The sequence below is a fragment of the Zingiber officinale genome, unplaced genomic scaffold (genome assembly GCF_018446385.1).
Source record: "Zingiber officinale cultivar Zhangliang unplaced genomic scaffold, Zo_v1.1 ctg229, whole genome shotgun sequence".
Taxonomy (NCBI): Eukaryota; Viridiplantae; Streptophyta; class Magnoliopsida; order Zingiberales; family Zingiberaceae; genus Zingiber; species Zingiber officinale.
Genome location: NW_024589904.1, coordinates 147,190 through 164,077, shown reverse-complemented (window position 1 = coordinate 164,077; position 16,888 = coordinate 147,190). Strand labels below are relative to the sequence as shown.

Below are 16,888 nucleotides of genomic sequence, written 5' to 3'. Positions count from 1 at the left end.
AAAGAACCAAAATTCTAAATTGATGAACCAAAATCAAATAAAAATAAATAAAGTTCATTATTATATAGTATATTTTGATGATTGAGTACTAATCTTATAATCATAATAGCTTATAAACTTTCTTCTTAGACTTTGTAATGTCTTTGATGCACGTATTAGTATAATTTTATCATATCAACACTTCATTCCTATTTCATTATATGTTATATTTGATGATGGTAAGACGGAAATTTTTAATGATAAACTTTATTTTATCTTCATTTGATTTTAGTTTATTAATTTAAAATTTTAACTTTTTTTATTTGATAAGGATGGTGAAATGAATTTTTAACTGAATATTTTTTAAAAAAATTATTATTTTTCTATTGTTTATATTAATGTATGTATAAATTTTAAAGAGAATTTTTAAAAAATATAATGACCACAATGCACAATTATCTTATATAAGTTTTCTCACGTTGACTTCTAGTTAAAGAAAGTTAAATATTATTTTTAAAATATAAGGGATAAAAAACTACTTGATAGAAAAAGCAGGGTTAAAGGCATTTAGCATAAAAAAAATCATAATGTGGCGTTATATTAAAAAAAAAACTTTTAAATATGAGGCCCTCGCATAGCACTTTGGGCTGCTCGATAGGGCTCGAGGTCCATTAATACTCACTTAAGGTGCTTTTTTAAAAATAATATGTGCAAGCCGAATAAATGCTTTTTCCTCAAAACAATTTAAATTTTCAAATAAAATAATTCTAAAAATGAAACTTAGATTTATAGGGGTGGATCATGGTCCAGCTAGGGGTATAATCGAGCCGAGCCAAGCCGAGCCGAACTCTTGGATATTTGAGTTTGACTCGTTTATAATCGAGCCGAGCTTTATTTAATGAATATATTCATGACTCACGAACTTATTCGAGTTTTTTTAGCTTAAACGAGTTTAATAAATATAAATTATAAATTTAAATATTCATTAAAAATTAAATTATATATTTTAAGAAAAATTATAATATTCTGGTTAAAATTTATAATTTTATTCTAATAAATAAATTTAATATATTTGTATATGTTTTTCATAAATAAAATGTAAAATTTATAAATTCAATATCAAAACTATTATTTTTTTATTTAAAAGTTGATTTATGAACTTAATGAACATGTTCACGAGCTAACGAGTCGAATATTGTGAAACTTGAGCTTGGTTTGTTTATCTTAATGAACCTCATTAAACGAGCTCAAACGAACTTTTATCGAATCGAGTTTCGAATAGCTCATGAGCGACTTGGCTCATTTACATCCCTAGGTCCAACTTTTAGATTGGTAAGGGTAATGGCCCCTCACCTGTTAACAGGTGTGAATTATTATCTCCCACTAATTTCTTTGTCCCGATTCAGGAGCGAATAAAGGGACAAGAGGATTCTAGATTTATAGATAACAATACCTAATCCAAAATAAAGTGAGGAGAAATCTGATATACGCGAAATGAATTAGTCAAATTTATTTAATGGGATGAATTTTCAATCACGTTTTAAATTTAATCTAATACAAATATACAATTAAATTCCACCTAACGAACTAATGGATCCGTTCGGGTTCAACCCGAACCAGATATGCGCCATCATTTTTAAAGTAAATAGAATCAAATGCGGATCTCGATTCTCCGACCCGATCCGTTTCCTGTATTTTTTTTAATTGTATTTGCGTAAAGGCCCTCGGTCGTCGCCCATATTTTAAGGGAGTCCATATATGCCGAGAGGAACCCTCGTGCCGCTTTATTTCTTCTTCCCCTTTCGTTCAGCTGTTCGATCGATTGAATCAATTGTATTTCAGTAATTGTTTGCTTTTTGTTTTTTCTCTTCCTCTTCTTCTTCGATCGAAGCATGCGCTCGATCTGGGTTTTCTGGTCTCGGTTCGGGTTCTGGATAAGCGATTAGAGGCGAGATGGGTTCTAGGAATGAGAAGGGCAACGACGAGCCGTGGAAGGAGAGGGAGCGCGCGACGAGGGCTTGGCACGTCGCTCTCTTCGGATTGGTCGGCGTCACCGCCACTGGCCTCCTGGTATGATCTCCCCTCGCGTCCTACTGAACTCCCTGTTCCTTATTCTTGGAGTTTGTTTATAATTTTCTTTTCTTTGGTTAACTTGATTTTGTATTGTAGTGGAGAGGAGATAATGAATTCGATATAAAAAGAACATGATCGTTTTGCTAGAAAGATTGCGTTTTTTTCATCTTCCATGGATAACGCAATGTGTCATTATCGATTTTACCTCTGCCTTTGTTTGATCAGCGAGCTTAGCAGTCTTTTAGTTTGAATGGAGTCTAAACAAAGATCTTTTTTCATATGTTGAACTAGACGATCAACCTTATTTTTATTTTTTTTTTCCTTATATTTTTTTATGCTGATTTTCAAGTTGGAGATGTGAAGTGAAGCTGGAATTTGCTCTAGTACTATACCGGTGTCATCAGTTTCAGAGTAATTCATGAACTTTGAAAATGCTTTGCTGATTCCAATGTACTTTAATGAGATGAATCGATCTGGTAAGTTTTCAATTTCTTTGGAGTAACAAGAGGCACCTGATTCACAATTTTAACAGTCTTCTTTGCTTTGAGACTGAAGAAGTGGTCCTTGCTCTTGTTTGAAATCTGTTCTTTATTTATTTCTATTAGAGAGAGAATTTTGATTAGTTGCTTGCTGCCCTGTATCAGCGATGGCGACAATGTTTAATCTGTCAGGTTTTTATGGTTGCCTTTGACGTTTGTTTATATGCACGCCATGATCATGCCTTGCTTTCCAGTTCCAGTATAGTGCTAGTTGTAAACATTAATGTCTTACACTCCCGTTCTCACTGATCGAGAATCTTTCTCCCTCTCCTTGTATAAAATTGGTTATATTGAAGATCTAGACTCTTGAAAAAATTTCCTATTATTTTTGGAGTTATTCTGGGTTAACTTTGGGTTTCAACATCTCAGCATGGCAATGGTTAATGTATACAGAGTTCATTGCTTGTAATTCTTAGGTGATATTGTGTCCATATACTCCTTGATAAGTAGTGTTATTTTGCTCACGTAGCAACTTAACTGGAATATACGTGGTCTTTGGCAGGCTGGTCAGTTGCGCAAAACTACTGAATGGGTATACACTCAGGTAGAGTTTGTCTCTGCACTTTTACTTTTAGCATTGCAACTAGTATATAAGGCATTCTTAGTTTTGCATGGAGTCTGTTAAAATAAATTGTACTTGTAACAAATGCTAATGCACCATGTCAAGTATGCTGGTTTATCAATCAACTACTGAGAAAGTGGAAGATAAAAAAGTTCAATTACAAATCACTGATACCATAATCAATGGAATTGCATATAGCAAGACAGGGTTAAAAAGTTGAACATATCCACTATCTGAGAAGCTTATAAATTTTAATATTCCTTTGGATCAAGTTGGATGCAGGTGTTTCTTATTGTAAGTTCTTTCAATAGTGCTAGGTTTGAATGAATGTTTTTGATACATCTTTCATTTTTTGGACCTTATAATAATAAATCATTATGACTATTTTTTAATTATGGAAGATAAGTTGGTTACTGTGATAAAAAGGATTTATTTACAGTAGTCAAGAACAAACTTCATAAATTAAAAGTGAGAAAACACAACCTTCGTAGCCAAAAGAAAACAAAACATCAGCATTGATCAGTGAAGCATGATTCCTAGTAACAAGGAAAAAATATAAATCATAAATCCAATCAGCCAATGAAGACTAGAAATCTGCTACCTTCAGTCTGATAGTGACAATTGATTTTCAATTCTTGTCTGACTAGATCTCCATCAGAAAACGTTTGTAAAAGAAACTGTGTCTAATCTATCTTTCTGATGATTAACCATAATTATGTTTCATGTGAAATAAGGTTGAGGCTTTGTTAAAGAACATGTTGGTCAGTTTCAAAAGTACAAACTCACTTCTCTAATGTAGATTGGCAAAACTTATGACAAATTGTGATTGATGATATGTCATCCTCTCACTATGTTATACAAAGTCATGTGTACACGTCTTTATATCAAAATAAGAAAGAGTTGGGGACAAGAAATTAACAATTAATGTGCAAGGAACTATTGCTTCTGTTTTGCAGTTTACTAATGACATATTGTCTCTTTCGTCAGTTGAGCAGATTACGGTCCACTTCAACCTGGAGCAATTCAACAAGTAGTTCAAGGCATGAAGGGTCCAGACAAGAAGCTTGGAAAAGATATTACCGTATTAGAATGCAAGAGGAATATGAGGATGAGAGGGAGAGAGTTGTAAGTTATTCTATTCACTATTCATCGTTACATCCATCACTTTTTCTACAAATTTTTTTTCCTCCAATGACTGGTGAGATAATGGTTGTCTCTTTGTTTCACTAAATCACTGCACACATTTTTTTTTTTCAGAAAGTTGTGGTTATATCTTGAGTAAAACTGGTGAGGTCAATGGAGGGATAAGTAGTTGATCATTATATCTTGAGTAAAACTGGTGAGGTCAATGGAGGGATAAGAACCATATAGTTGATCCCAAGCAGGTGGGACTCACATGGCTTGATGATTAAACATATCTTGGTTATATATCACCTAGCAATTGATTTTAACTGATCTATTGTAGTCAAATCCATGACAAAAATCAAATTATTAAAAAGAGCATGTAGGTGGCAAGTATCAACCCACTACATGGCACATACATAGGATGCAGGTGCTTATGTGGGGCCTCCATATATGGCCGTGTTTTGACGGCATATGCAACAGCATGGTGCACCTGATCCTGCCTATTGAAGCACCACATACGCTATATATGATGTGGTCCCTTGGCCAAAGGTGTAAATGGCATATGTGACCACCTAGTCCACTCTTTTCATATGTTGAACTACACGATCAACCTTCCTTTGATTTTTTTTTTCTTCTATTTTTTATGCTGACTTTCAAGTTGGAGATGTGAAGTGAAGTTGGAATTTGCTCTAGCACTATAACGGTGTCATCAGTTTCAGAGTAAGTCATGAACTTTGAAAATGCTTTGCTGATTCCAATGTACTTTAATGAGATGAATCGATCTGGTAAGTTTTCAATTTCTTTGGAGTAACAAGAGGCACCTGATTCACAATTTTAACAGTCTTCTTTGCTTTGAGACTGAAGAAGTGGTCCTTGCTCTTGTTTGAAATCTGTTCTTTATTTATTTCTATTAGAGAGAGCATTTCGATTAGTTGCTTGCTGCCCTGTATCAGCAGTGGCGACAATGTTTAATCTGTCAGGTTTTTATGGTTGCCTTTGGCGTTTGTTTATATGCACGCCGTGATCATGCCTTGCTTTCCAGTTCCAGTATAGTGCTAGTTGTAAACATTAATGTCTTACACTCCTGTTCTCACTGATCGAGAATCTTTCTTCCTATCTTTGTACTAAAATTGGTTATATTGAAGATCTAGACTCTTGAAAAAAATTCCTATTATTTTTGGAGTTATTCTGGGTTAACTTTGGGTTTCAACATTTCAGCCTGGCAATGGTTAATGTATATAGAGTTCATTGCTTGTAATTCGTAGGTGATATTGTGTCCATATACTCTTTGATAAGTAGTGTTATCTTGTTCACGTAGCAACTTAACTGGAATATATGTGGTCTTTGGCAGGCTGGTGAGTTGCGCAAAACTGCTGAATGGGTATACACTCAGGTAGAGTTAGTCTCTGGATTGTTACTTTTAGCATTGTAACTAGTATATAAGGCATTCTTGGTTTTGCATGGAGACTGTTGAAATAAATGCTACTTGTAACAAATGCTAATGCACCATGTCAAGTATGCTGGTTTATCAATCAACTACTGAGAAAGTGGAAGATAAAAAAGTTCAGTTACAAATCACTGATACCATAATCAATGGAATTGCATATAGCAAGACAGGGTTAAAAAGCTGAACATATCCACTATCTGAGAAGCTTATAAATTTTAATATTCCTATGGATCAAGTTGAATGCAAGTGTTTCTTGTTGTAAGTTCTAGTGCTAGGTTTGAACGGATGTTTTTGATACATCTTTGATTTTTTGGAACTTATTATAATAAATCATTATGACTATTTTTTTTATATGGAAGATATGTTGTTTACTGTGATAAAAAGGATTTATTTACAGTAGTCAAGAACAAACTTCATAAATTAAAAGTGGGAAAACACAACCTTCGTAACCAAAAGAAAACAAAACATCAACATTTATTAGTTAAGCATGATTCCTAGTAACAAGAAAAAAATATAAATTGATAAATCCAATCAGTCAATGAAGACTAGAAATCTATTACCCTCTATCAGATAGTGACAATTGATTTGCAATTCTTGTCTGACTAGATCTCCATCAGAAAACTCTTGTAAAAGAAACTGTGTCTAACCATCTATCTTTCTGATGATTAACCATAATTATGTTTCATGTGAAATAAGGTTGAGGCTTTATTAAAGAACATGTTGGTCAGTTTCAAAAGTACAAACTCATTTCTCTAATGTAGATTGGCAAAACTTATGACAAATTGTGATTGATGATATGCCATCCTCTCACTATGTTATACAAAGTCATGTGTACACGTCTTTATATCAAAATAAGAAAGAGTTGAGGACAAGAAATTAACAATTAATGTGCAAGGAACTACTGCTTCTGTTTTGCAGTTTACTAATGACTTTATTCTCTCTTTCGTCAGTTGAGTAGATTACGGTTCACTTCAACCTGGAGCAATTCAACAAGTAGTTCAAGTCATGAAGGTTCCAAGCAAGAAGCTTGGAAAAGATATTACCGTAGAATGCAAGAGGAATACGATGATGAGAGGGAGAGAGTTGTAAGTTATTCTATTCACTATTCATTCTTACATCCATCAGTTTTTTTACAAATTTTTTTTCCTCCAATGACTGTGGTGAGATAATGATTCTCTTTGTTTCACTAAATCACTACACTTTTTTTCTTTTTCAGAAATTTGTGGTTATATCTTGAGTAAAACTGGTGAGGTCAATGGAAGGATAAGATCCATATAGTTCATCCCAAGTCGGTGGGACTCACATGGCTTGATGGTTAAACATATCTTTGTTATATACCACCTAGCAATTGATTTTAACTGATCTATTGTGGTCAAATCCATGCCAAAAACCAAAATATTAAAAAGAGCATGTAGGTGGCATGTATCAGCCCACTACATGGCACATACGTAGGATGCAGATGCCTATGTGGGTCCTCCATATATGGCCACGTGTAGACGGCATATGCAACAATGTAGTGCACCTGATCCTGCCTATTGAAGCACCACATATGCTATATATGATGTGGTCCCTTGCCCAAAGGTGTAAATGGCATATGTGACTAGGCGTGCATCCGAATAATATGAAAATATTGATATTCGAGTTTGAGCTCAAAAAATATATTTGATATTCGAAGCTCGAAAATATAAATAATTTAGGCTCGAACTCAATTCGAAATAAAATTCGAGCTCGAGTTCGATTCGAATTGTTCGAACCTTGATTTGGATATATTCGAATTATAATTCGAAATGACTTAGATTCGATTTCGATTCAAATTATTCAAACCTTAATTTGAATATATTTAAGTTAAAATTGTGTTCGATTTGAGTTCGCCTCGCGAGCAACTCGTGAACAATTGAACCAGATAGTATAGGTTCGAATTCAGCTCGAAAAAATATTCGAACATGTTTGAGTTCGGCTCGAATTCGATAATTTTGTATATGAATCGAATATTTTTCGAGCCAGCTCAAAAAGCTCGTGTTCCGGCTCGATTCGTTTGCATCCCTATATGTGACCACCTAGTCCACTTTTAAAAAACCATGCTGAAATCCACATAATTCCTGCCTTCTTGTCCCAACTTTATTTATTCTATGCATGTTGGCCTAGTTAACCTAATCATATTGGGATTTGAATCAGTTAGGCCAAGAAGCAACCAATGTCAGAAGGATTGGATTAATGGAGTGTGTTGATTAGAGATGCTAGGAATTTGTATAAGTTGCTGTGCAGATGGCCTAGTCAGTTTTTTTTACTTGTGTAATTATTACATAGTTTTGAATTTGATGCAATTGCTTGCCTCGAGGACAGATGCAGATGGTACTAGGCTGAAGTATATAAAACACTTTATTGGACATTCATATTTGTATTCTTTGCCAACAGAAGTTTCATAACGTGTCTTGAGATAATTAAAATTATTCTTATAGTGTTATTATCCATGCTACTCCTATTGTTTTGAAAATAACTGATGATTATGACTTCATTTTTCTTTTATGTAGGAGCGTATAAGACAAATGCAAAGTGTATTTAACAGGGGGCGAAATAAGCATAAGACCTACAGGAGTTGGACCGACAATGACCCTGGCAAGTACCAGTATATACCACGTGAAGATTGGTACTACGAGACAAGTACATCTCGCAGTGACCATAAAAGTAGTTACAAATCCACCCCAAATTACAGGGGACATTACACAATGTCCCATCATTACACAGTCTTAGGGCTTGACAGGTAGTAACTGAACCACTCTTTCTTTATTTCCTAGCAAATAAACACGACTTTTCACTTGTACTGCTAAACTTATTTTCTATGTTGTGGACAACTTGCATATTTCTTGGCTTGCATTTATCTTAGTTAGAGTATATTTTTTTTTGGCTTGAATATTGTATAGGGAGCGGATACACAATCAGTAAATTATATAACAGAAAACCTTTGCTGATTAATTAGAAAGAACTTAAATTGTTAGATTACATTTGTCCGTTAGTGGATCCATGGGAAACAACAAGAACAAAAAGAAAATAAAAAAAAAAGGAATCCTGCATTGTAGGATGCAGGTAGATAATTTGGTTATGTTCCATCGAATAACTGATAAATAGATTGAGATTTGTTGTTCCTTGACATGAATCATTGTGTGGCCTTTGATTGCCTTGTAATAAGATTTTTCCCTTTATCATATACTTTGTGGAATCAATTACTTCACAAGGTATTTGGTTTTTGAGAATGCTATGATACATATGCAGGCGTTGGACAAATTGGTGTAGCTTTAATAAAAAGATAAAACTAGGGGCAATAGGTTAAGATGGTATAAATTTGAACAATGGTGATTAATTATTCTATGATGACTAGATGAGTTGAATCAATTTCGTGAAATGTAAGGGGCAGGCGAAATGCTATGAACATTGTTTAATTGATCAAAATATTACTAGCAATTTAGGCTTGCACAGAGTTCATGGAGCAATAAGATATATGTAACCAACCTCATATAGCAGGAAATAGTATTCCCTTGATTCTTTTGATATTTGCATTAACATTGTATTCTCATAATTTGTCTCTATTTAGATTGGAGGGACTCGAGTAAAAACATAATACGATAATGTATGTTCTAGGATTTATGTTCTCCTAAGCTAATCAGTTTTATGCTTCTTCCCATAGGACAAGAGCAGAGCCGTATACTGATGCTGAGGTAAAGGTACACCTTTCCATCATCCGATCTCTTCTTCTTATCTAAATGTTGTTTCAATTTTAGCTAAGATAATATATAAATGTTTAGGAAATTGTTAGAGATTTTGTATATATTTTTGAAAATTGGGAAGTAGTAATTGTGGTCATACAAAAATGGAGAAGCTGTTTAACTAGAAAATTGACAAGGAATTTTGAACTGTTGCCATATTAATATAGTTCACTAAAAGCAATATTTTATTAATTGTTTACATCTGTTGTTCTTGTTTAGATAGTTTTTTTCCTTCTAATTTGAGCTCATCAACTAGACTAGGTTATGTCTTCCAAAGTATCTTAAACAAATAAATTAAAATTGATGCAGTAGATTGGATGAGGAACAATCCTGTGTTATTATTGCCTGACTTCACCTGAATGTTTAGGCTCACAGGCATCAGCTTTATAAATTTCTTGTTTTCTTTCCATATTGTCTGCTGACTTGATGTTCATCTATGCATTGCAGTCTGCTTTCCGCACAAAAGCAATGGAGCACCATCCTGATCAAAACCAAGAGAATAGAGGTAGAACCTGTTTCTCATCTTCTTTGTAAAGCACAATATATCTATATCGTGTCTGGAATTTGTTGGTTACAATATATTTGATGATGGAAAGCATATCATTCCTCTTGTTGCAGTGGCGGCGGAAGCAAAATTTAAAGAAATTATGATTTCCTATGAAGCTATAAAATTGGAGAGGGAAAATCAAAAGTGCTGATATATATATACACTCATGTGTGTAGATATTGGTCATTTCAGAATAAATAAATATATTCAGGAATGCATTTGCTTCGCAAACAGAAAAAAAAAAAAAAAAACAAAGCAAGCTGGGGAACGCTGAAACGGTTTGAGCACAGGAGCATTGACCTTCCATGGTGTTCTTCACAGTGAAAATAGCAACTCAAGTTCATTTCCTTGGAAGTGTTGAGCGTCAGCAATTGTTTTTTCTTCCCTCTGGAAACTTGCTTTCCCTAAATATTTATAGTGGCTGCAAACTGTTATATTCTGCTATTTCTGCTAAAATTCATGTTCTAGTTGATACTGTATGAGTATCATTTACTGTAAAGTGAGCTGTTACGTATAACTGATGCCCATCTGACAGTACAATTTTTATGGGAAAATTATCATTTGAATAATGGTTGTTTTCATTTTTATTTATTGCATAAGTTCTTAGGATAATCATAATACCTTCCTCTACCATTCTTGAGTTCATTTTAGTTGAATTTGTCAGCATTTCTAGCTTCCTGCTGTTGATTTGCAATTGTACTAGCAATTATGTGGCTACTTCAAGTTGTTTCCACTAGGAAAATCACTTTGTGAAATGTCTAATGCTGTTTGAAGATATCGAAAAACTCATGCAGTGACTTAAAATGCCACTGAGCAGCAAAAATTTTAGAACGAATCATGGGATGATGGTTTAGATGAATAGGTGTTCGTATTAAGTTTGTGTTGTCTTAATAAAATCATGTTTATAACACCCATGGATGGCTAGGTCAGAACAAAACACTTAATTCTTGCACTCACGAGGAAATAAAAAGACAGGAATCTAACTAGATCAGTAAATAGATAGGAAGCCATTCCCATCAATATATACAATTACTGCTACGATTTCATCCCCAAATTCCCCAAGAAAAGATAAATCAAGGTTGTCAAAATCTCATTTCACAATATTAGAGTGAATAATGTTTGTGGAGTCCAAGCTCAATGCCACAAGCTTCATTCAATCAGAACAAGTTCAAGAGACATGTTTACAACATAAATTTTGACAAACAAAAAATGGCACTTGAGATTCAATGCCCCCACCTCTCGTCCACACAGGCATCAATTGAGGGGAGGAGTCCTATAATATGCGGGAACAGTCACCGGGAAGAACATTTGCCGAACCCCTTCAGCCTTGATGATGGGGAGAATGATAGCTGATGCACCCTGCAAAGGCAGAAGACTACCTATGTGAATGGTTTTAGTAGTAGACTATGGCTCAGCAATGAGGATAATCTATTTTGAATTTAGGAGAGAGAGATTTCAGTTCAGAAAGGATGCACAAGGTTAGCATACTACTTACAGAAATCAGTCTAGCTCCAATCCACATTCGCTTCAGAGACGGAAATGGCAACAATAGACGCCCAACGCCATATATAGCAACAGCAAAGAAGTGTGCGACCAAACTCAATGGCCTGGGATTAAGGCCTGAGAGTAACGAAACAGGCCCATTTGAGAAAACACCACCTAGACTTAGATAGTCGAAACATGCTTGGCGCATTTCATTCCTGGCTTGATCAGGTGACGCACTAAAAACCTTATAGAGCGCACCAGCCAAAGTATTGATTGTAGAAGCAACTGGCTGCAGGAATAAAGAGGTAATCACCATCCCAAGAATACTAGTGTGAAAGTAAACAAAGAATATGGTTTCACATACAACATATTGGATTCAAACTGACTACTAAAAGATGTTGTGTTTACCTACCTTCCGTAAGGTGTAAAAAGATTCCAAATATTTACAGAGAGATGGTGCATCATGGAGATCACGAAGAGGCCTAAGAAGATTATTCAACACGGCAATATCAGACAAGGCCACAGTCATTCCTCCACCAGTTAGAGGATGGCGCATATTGAAAGCATCTCCCATTAACAGTGCTCCGGGTGTGGGGTGTGGGACTGCTGGCATGCTCCTATTTGCCATAGTTCTGATATTTCCTTTGTCAATAGCCTTTAAAAAAGCATCTTGCAGTTGCTCGGGAAGCTATTCAATGCACATTGCGTTAGCCTCAGTCTATATATTCGTATTAAGAGGGTGCATACCATCCACACAGAACACACTCCATGACTAAAAGCAACGGAAGCATTAAACAAGGTTTTTTGAAACTACCTGAGGTGCAACTAGCGTCTTCAAATAGCTGGCCATTTCACCATTTGCTAAAGAAGGTACCTTCTGACCTGGCACGTCGACCAAACAGCGGACCTCTGAGCTACTGATTGGATAGAACAAAATGGGTGAAGGATCAGCCAAGATAACATGCCCATGGTTCGGGAATGGAAGTTGGCAATTCTCTAGAATTAAACCAACGAAAGAAGAGGGTATATCGACCTGCAAAAAGATGCTATCAAATCACTGCAGTAAGTTCTTGTAAACTTTGTTCAGTAAGTTCTTGGAAACTTTGTTCAGTAAATCTTACAAAGAAGAGACAGATAAAAGGCAAACGCGACTACTGAAGCAGAGAGACCAAGTGTTTGCACTGTTATCTTATGAGCCAAGCATCGCAACCACAAAGGCATGGAGAACTTTTCTGAGAGCATAACCCGAGAAACCTACAGAATCCTTGATTATGAAACTCAGGAAGAAGGGACCAATAAGCAGTCAACCTATTGTCCTATTCTCTTTGGACCTGAACAGTCTAACTCAGACTTTCATTTAAGGAACCACCCATGCCATCTATATTGACCAGTATCATTTATTCATAATTGCTAGTGTTCTTTTGGACCAGTAACACATTGTAACTTTTCCCACACCCTATTGTCTTATCTCTTTGGACCTGAGCAGTCTAACTCAAACTCTCATATAAGGAGCCACTCATGCCATCTATATTGACCAGAATCATTTATTTATAATTGCTTGAGTGTTCTTTTGGACCAGAAACACATTGTAACTTTTCCCACACTAGAGGAGGCTCACTTGGGCAATTTAAGGTACACAAGTTGTAATACCTCCCAAGTTGAAGTTATTGCCTGATAGTTCTTCTGTTCTTCAAACTTAAGCATACACGGTATTTGCAAAAAGAAAATGTCAATGCATCTTTATGTGCATCTCAAAGGTTTCTGCTTGCAACAGATGGTATCGAGATATAAGATATTTGTTGGTAGTGTAACTCACGATATAGCACCAATATCAATATGGCAATTGACAAATTCAGAAAACTTACAAAATCATAGCCTTTAGACATAAGTTATAGATAACCAAAGTTGTGCTGCTAGTTGCAGACATCACAAAGGTTGTAGTATAATTATCTTATTTTACCTTAGGAGAGCAAAGGGACTTCCGCAAATTTGAAAAGCAGCCATCACATACAATTGTAAGAGGTGCAAAAGCTTTAAATTCGTCACCAGCTTTATTCTTGTAGACTACCCCCTTCACTGTTCCATTCTCTTCAAGTAATGATGTCACAGTGCCCTGTTCCAACTGCACACTGAAAATTTTTTTGGATCTGATGAATTTTCTCTTGATAACCCACAGTGATGAAATAAGACAAAATTAAGCATCAAAAAAGAGTAAGCAATTTATTTGTTGCCTAACTAAGCATAGCAATATTGTAGAGAACTAAACATGTCATCAACTCAAATGTATTATTATCAATGCTACATGCCAAGCTTCTGCACCAATAGATCCAAATTAATTTACTCAATTTAGATTACATTAAGAAGTTAGAAAAAAATCAGTTACAAAGAATTTTGTTTCATAAGTTTGAGAAGTCTGACACAAGGAGAAACTTGTGGCCTGTAGTATTTTAAATCTATATGATGAAGCAGGATAGTATTCTTTGGTGGTTGGAACAACTCGCATGATCTATTTTTCATATTAATGTTGTGACATGGTAGTAGAAAAATGATTACTTGGGCAAAGATGCAGCCTTCTCACGCATCCTTTGTATGAACCTCCCATGATGAAAGCTCCTCCCTGCAACATCAGAATGAAACTTTTCCAAAGGATAAGCCAGTTTAGTATTTCTCCCATCTTTAAAAAGAGCATAACCAAGCACCCGTTGAGCATCAATTTCTTCAACACAATCTGGTGAAGTGACAAAAAAAGCTTATCAGATGAAGATCTCCTAAATAACAATCAGAATATATATAATCAGGAAAGAATAAATTAAAAGTTTGCTCCAAGTTGAAATTGCAACATGAACATAAGACAGACAAATTTCTTCCTGATATCTGAATCATATAAAATAAGACCCAATGTGATCCAACCCTTTCCTAGGACCCCACATTGGCGGGAGCTTCATGCACCCATCTGCCCCTTATCTGAATCATATAAAATACAGAGCAAAGACAGTTGTTTTTTATTAGTTACCCTCAAGGCCCAACTCAACCAACTTCAGGTAGCCTCCGGGTTGCAAAAGTTCGCCGACAATTCTGTCAGGTTCTGTTAAATCTCTCTCTACGATGTGTACACGTCTTCCATCCTACAATCAATATAAATTAGAAGAAATGTCATTCATGAGGCTTAGTTACTGCCAAACACAAGCATCCAACAGAAGTTATCAAAATAATCAAACTATTGATTAAGGGCAAAATTTAGTAATAAAAGAGGAGTAATTACACCATCAGCAAGCATAAAAGAGATAGTTGTGCACTTTGTTAGAATATGACATACATCACCAATGCACCTGCAGTAAGCTATGCCACCACAACAACCCCTCTTGCAGTCAATTTAGCCTTACCTTGATGGCTAATCAAAAAATGGAATTGATCCATGCTTCCCTTAGTTTCCTATGTACTCTTTGTTTCTGGATTCAAAAAAAAAACTACATCTATTGAAAAGATGATTGACTGCATGGGAAATGCACTTATCCTTCCTGTACCTTCTTTGTTATTTTTCTCTATTGGATTGGTGCATTCCAGATGAACGTGTGTGGAGAGAGAGAGAGTCAAAACACAAAACCCTTTTTGACGTTTGATGGTTAATAACTTCGCTTACTGTGAAGCTCTCTAGATGCATCATTCCTTCAATTTGTGACTTCGCCTATTGGGTTAACGACACTCTAGCCTCAATTTTGGGTATTCAAGCTACCAAAGCACTGCTGGTAGAATTGACCTAAACAAGGCAAGTGCCCAACTTAGCTACCTCAATCACCTGTGCCTACGCCACAAAGGCATGCAATTTAATTGTCATTTTTTTTATCTCCCTTAGTAGAGGAAATACATAGAAGATTGAGTGTAGTAAAAAAAAAAAAAAAACCTCCTCAAACACAATATGACAAACTCTCTTACTCCATGGAGAATGCAAATTTGTATGATATGAAAGGGGAAAAAAATAAATTTGGGCAAATTGTTTCCCAAATCATTAACATCATCCTCTTAATCATTGATGAACATTTCTTTAACATCAACGGAACAAGTACTGTGCTATCTTGAGACTAAAAATTTCTTTCAAGAAGAAAATTCTCCTCTTTGAAGCTCAATAATCTCCCAAAACCTTTGCATGCTGCAACTATTACTATTATAGCACACTTCTAGAGATGAAATCATGACAATAGCCGTCACCACCACAATAAATTCCAAAACGCTTTCAAAAAAAGGTTCTGATAGTGGCATTAGCTTTTGGGCCACGCCCACGCCCATGGTACAGCGGTCCCCTCCCCCCACACAAGTGTATACCTGTTTGCATGCGGCACTGGGCTCCCCATCCAGGCTCAACAAATATACTCTGAAAGTGATTCCCGTAAGAAATCACCTTTTTACCACTCAGTTCATAACATCACGACCGATCACGGGTCAGCAAGGGCCAAAGGAGAGAATTCTCCACCCAAAAAGAAATAGAAAGCATCTGGCACTATCTTGTAATTTGATTCTCAACCATGATTTCATATTTGAAAAAAAAAATTACTTAAATGTACGAATTAAGATGCGCCGTGGGCAATATCACCCACATGCTAGCCATGAAAAAAATTATATCACCACTGCAAGAAAACCGAGAGAAATGTCCCGATACCTCTCAATCAACCACTACAACCAATAATCAAAAGCAAGAAATCCAAAATCCCCGAATCAACATCAACGAACCAACCAAGTTATCGGACGATCAACAGGGAAAAGCATCATCACCTTCCCGAGCGTGTAGGCTAGGGCAGACCCAGCGACCCCAGCCCCGACGACGATGACGTCTGGGCCTCCACCCCCGTCGCTCTCCCAGCCGTTTTGCACCTTTCTGGTGACAAATGGATCTCCGGCGTCGACCTTCTCCCTCCTCCGGGTCTTCCGTACCCGGATTCCGGCGATAAAAAGCAAAGCCAAAATCGAGCTTCCGATGACCGCCAAGAGAGAATGCCCCGTCATCTCCCCCGCCGGAGAAAGCCCTCTCGACCTCCGCCTCTTTCTCGCGATCTCCACGCTCCGGCCTGCTCTAAATAGCGATGAATGACGTGAAGGTTCCCGTCCTCCGCGGTGGTCGTTTCACCGTCCGCTTCATCCGAACCGAACCGATAATCAGACCTAAACCTAAACCATAGCTCTTTTTGGTTTCATTACGAAAGACGGAACTGTGTGTTCCGCAGGCCCACTCGACGCCATACGAGCTGGAGATTTCGGTCTTCCCGTGAGCTGGATTCGAGATTGGGACGGCAGCTCCGTGGGAGGGATCGAGCCGTCCATCGACGAGGAGCACCAATCTGGAGGCGAGGCCGCGGCGGGGATCAGTCAAGATGCGTG

General features: G+C 36.3%; 2 protein-coding genes across 5 annotated transcripts; one reads left to right on the top strand and one right to left on the bottom strand.

Annotated features, from left to right (window-relative positions):
• The first annotated feature begins 1,721 nt into the window (after positions 1-1,721).
• On the top strand, positions 1,722-10,602 carry LOC122036992. Of its 4 annotated transcripts, none has more exons than XM_042596435.1 (9): positions 1,726-2,049; positions 3,094-3,135; positions 4,141-4,278; positions 5,630-5,671; positions 6,676-6,810; positions 8,257-8,486; positions 9,408-9,438; positions 9,934-9,991; positions 10,105-10,602. In XM_042596435.1, exons 1-9 carry the CDS (start codon positions 1,933-1,935, stop codon positions 10,182-10,184), a joined length of 873 nt encoding a protein of 290 aa, XP_042452369.1. In that variant the 5' UTR covers positions 1,726-1,932; the 3' UTR covers positions 10,185-10,602. The 4 variants fall into 4 exon arrangements, with proteins under 4 accessions (XP_042452371.1, XP_042452370.1, XP_042452369.1 ...); XM_042596434.1 differs by having other exon boundaries at positions 1,728-2,049; positions 9,408-9,444; XM_042596437.1 differs by lacking the exons at positions 4,141-4,278; positions 5,630-5,671 and having other exon boundaries at positions 1,722-2,049; positions 9,408-9,444.
• A 500-nt stretch (positions 10,603-11,102) lies between these two features.
• LOC122036991 (squalene monooxygenase SE1-like) lies at positions 11,103-16,660 on the bottom strand. Its single transcript, XM_042596433.1, has 8 exons — positions 16,286-16,660; positions 14,532-14,643; positions 14,072-14,246; positions 13,479-13,647; positions 12,333-12,551; positions 11,931-12,206; positions 11,529-11,807; positions 11,103-11,392 (listed from the first exon to the last, which is right to left on the bottom strand). The coding sequence occupies exons 1-8, from the start codon at positions 16,514-16,516 to the stop codon at positions 11,288-11,290; spliced, it is 1,566 nt and encodes a 521-aa protein (XP_042452367.1). The 5' UTR covers positions 16,517-16,660; the 3' UTR covers positions 11,103-11,287.
• Between the last annotated feature and the right edge of the window lie 228 nt (positions 16,661-16,888).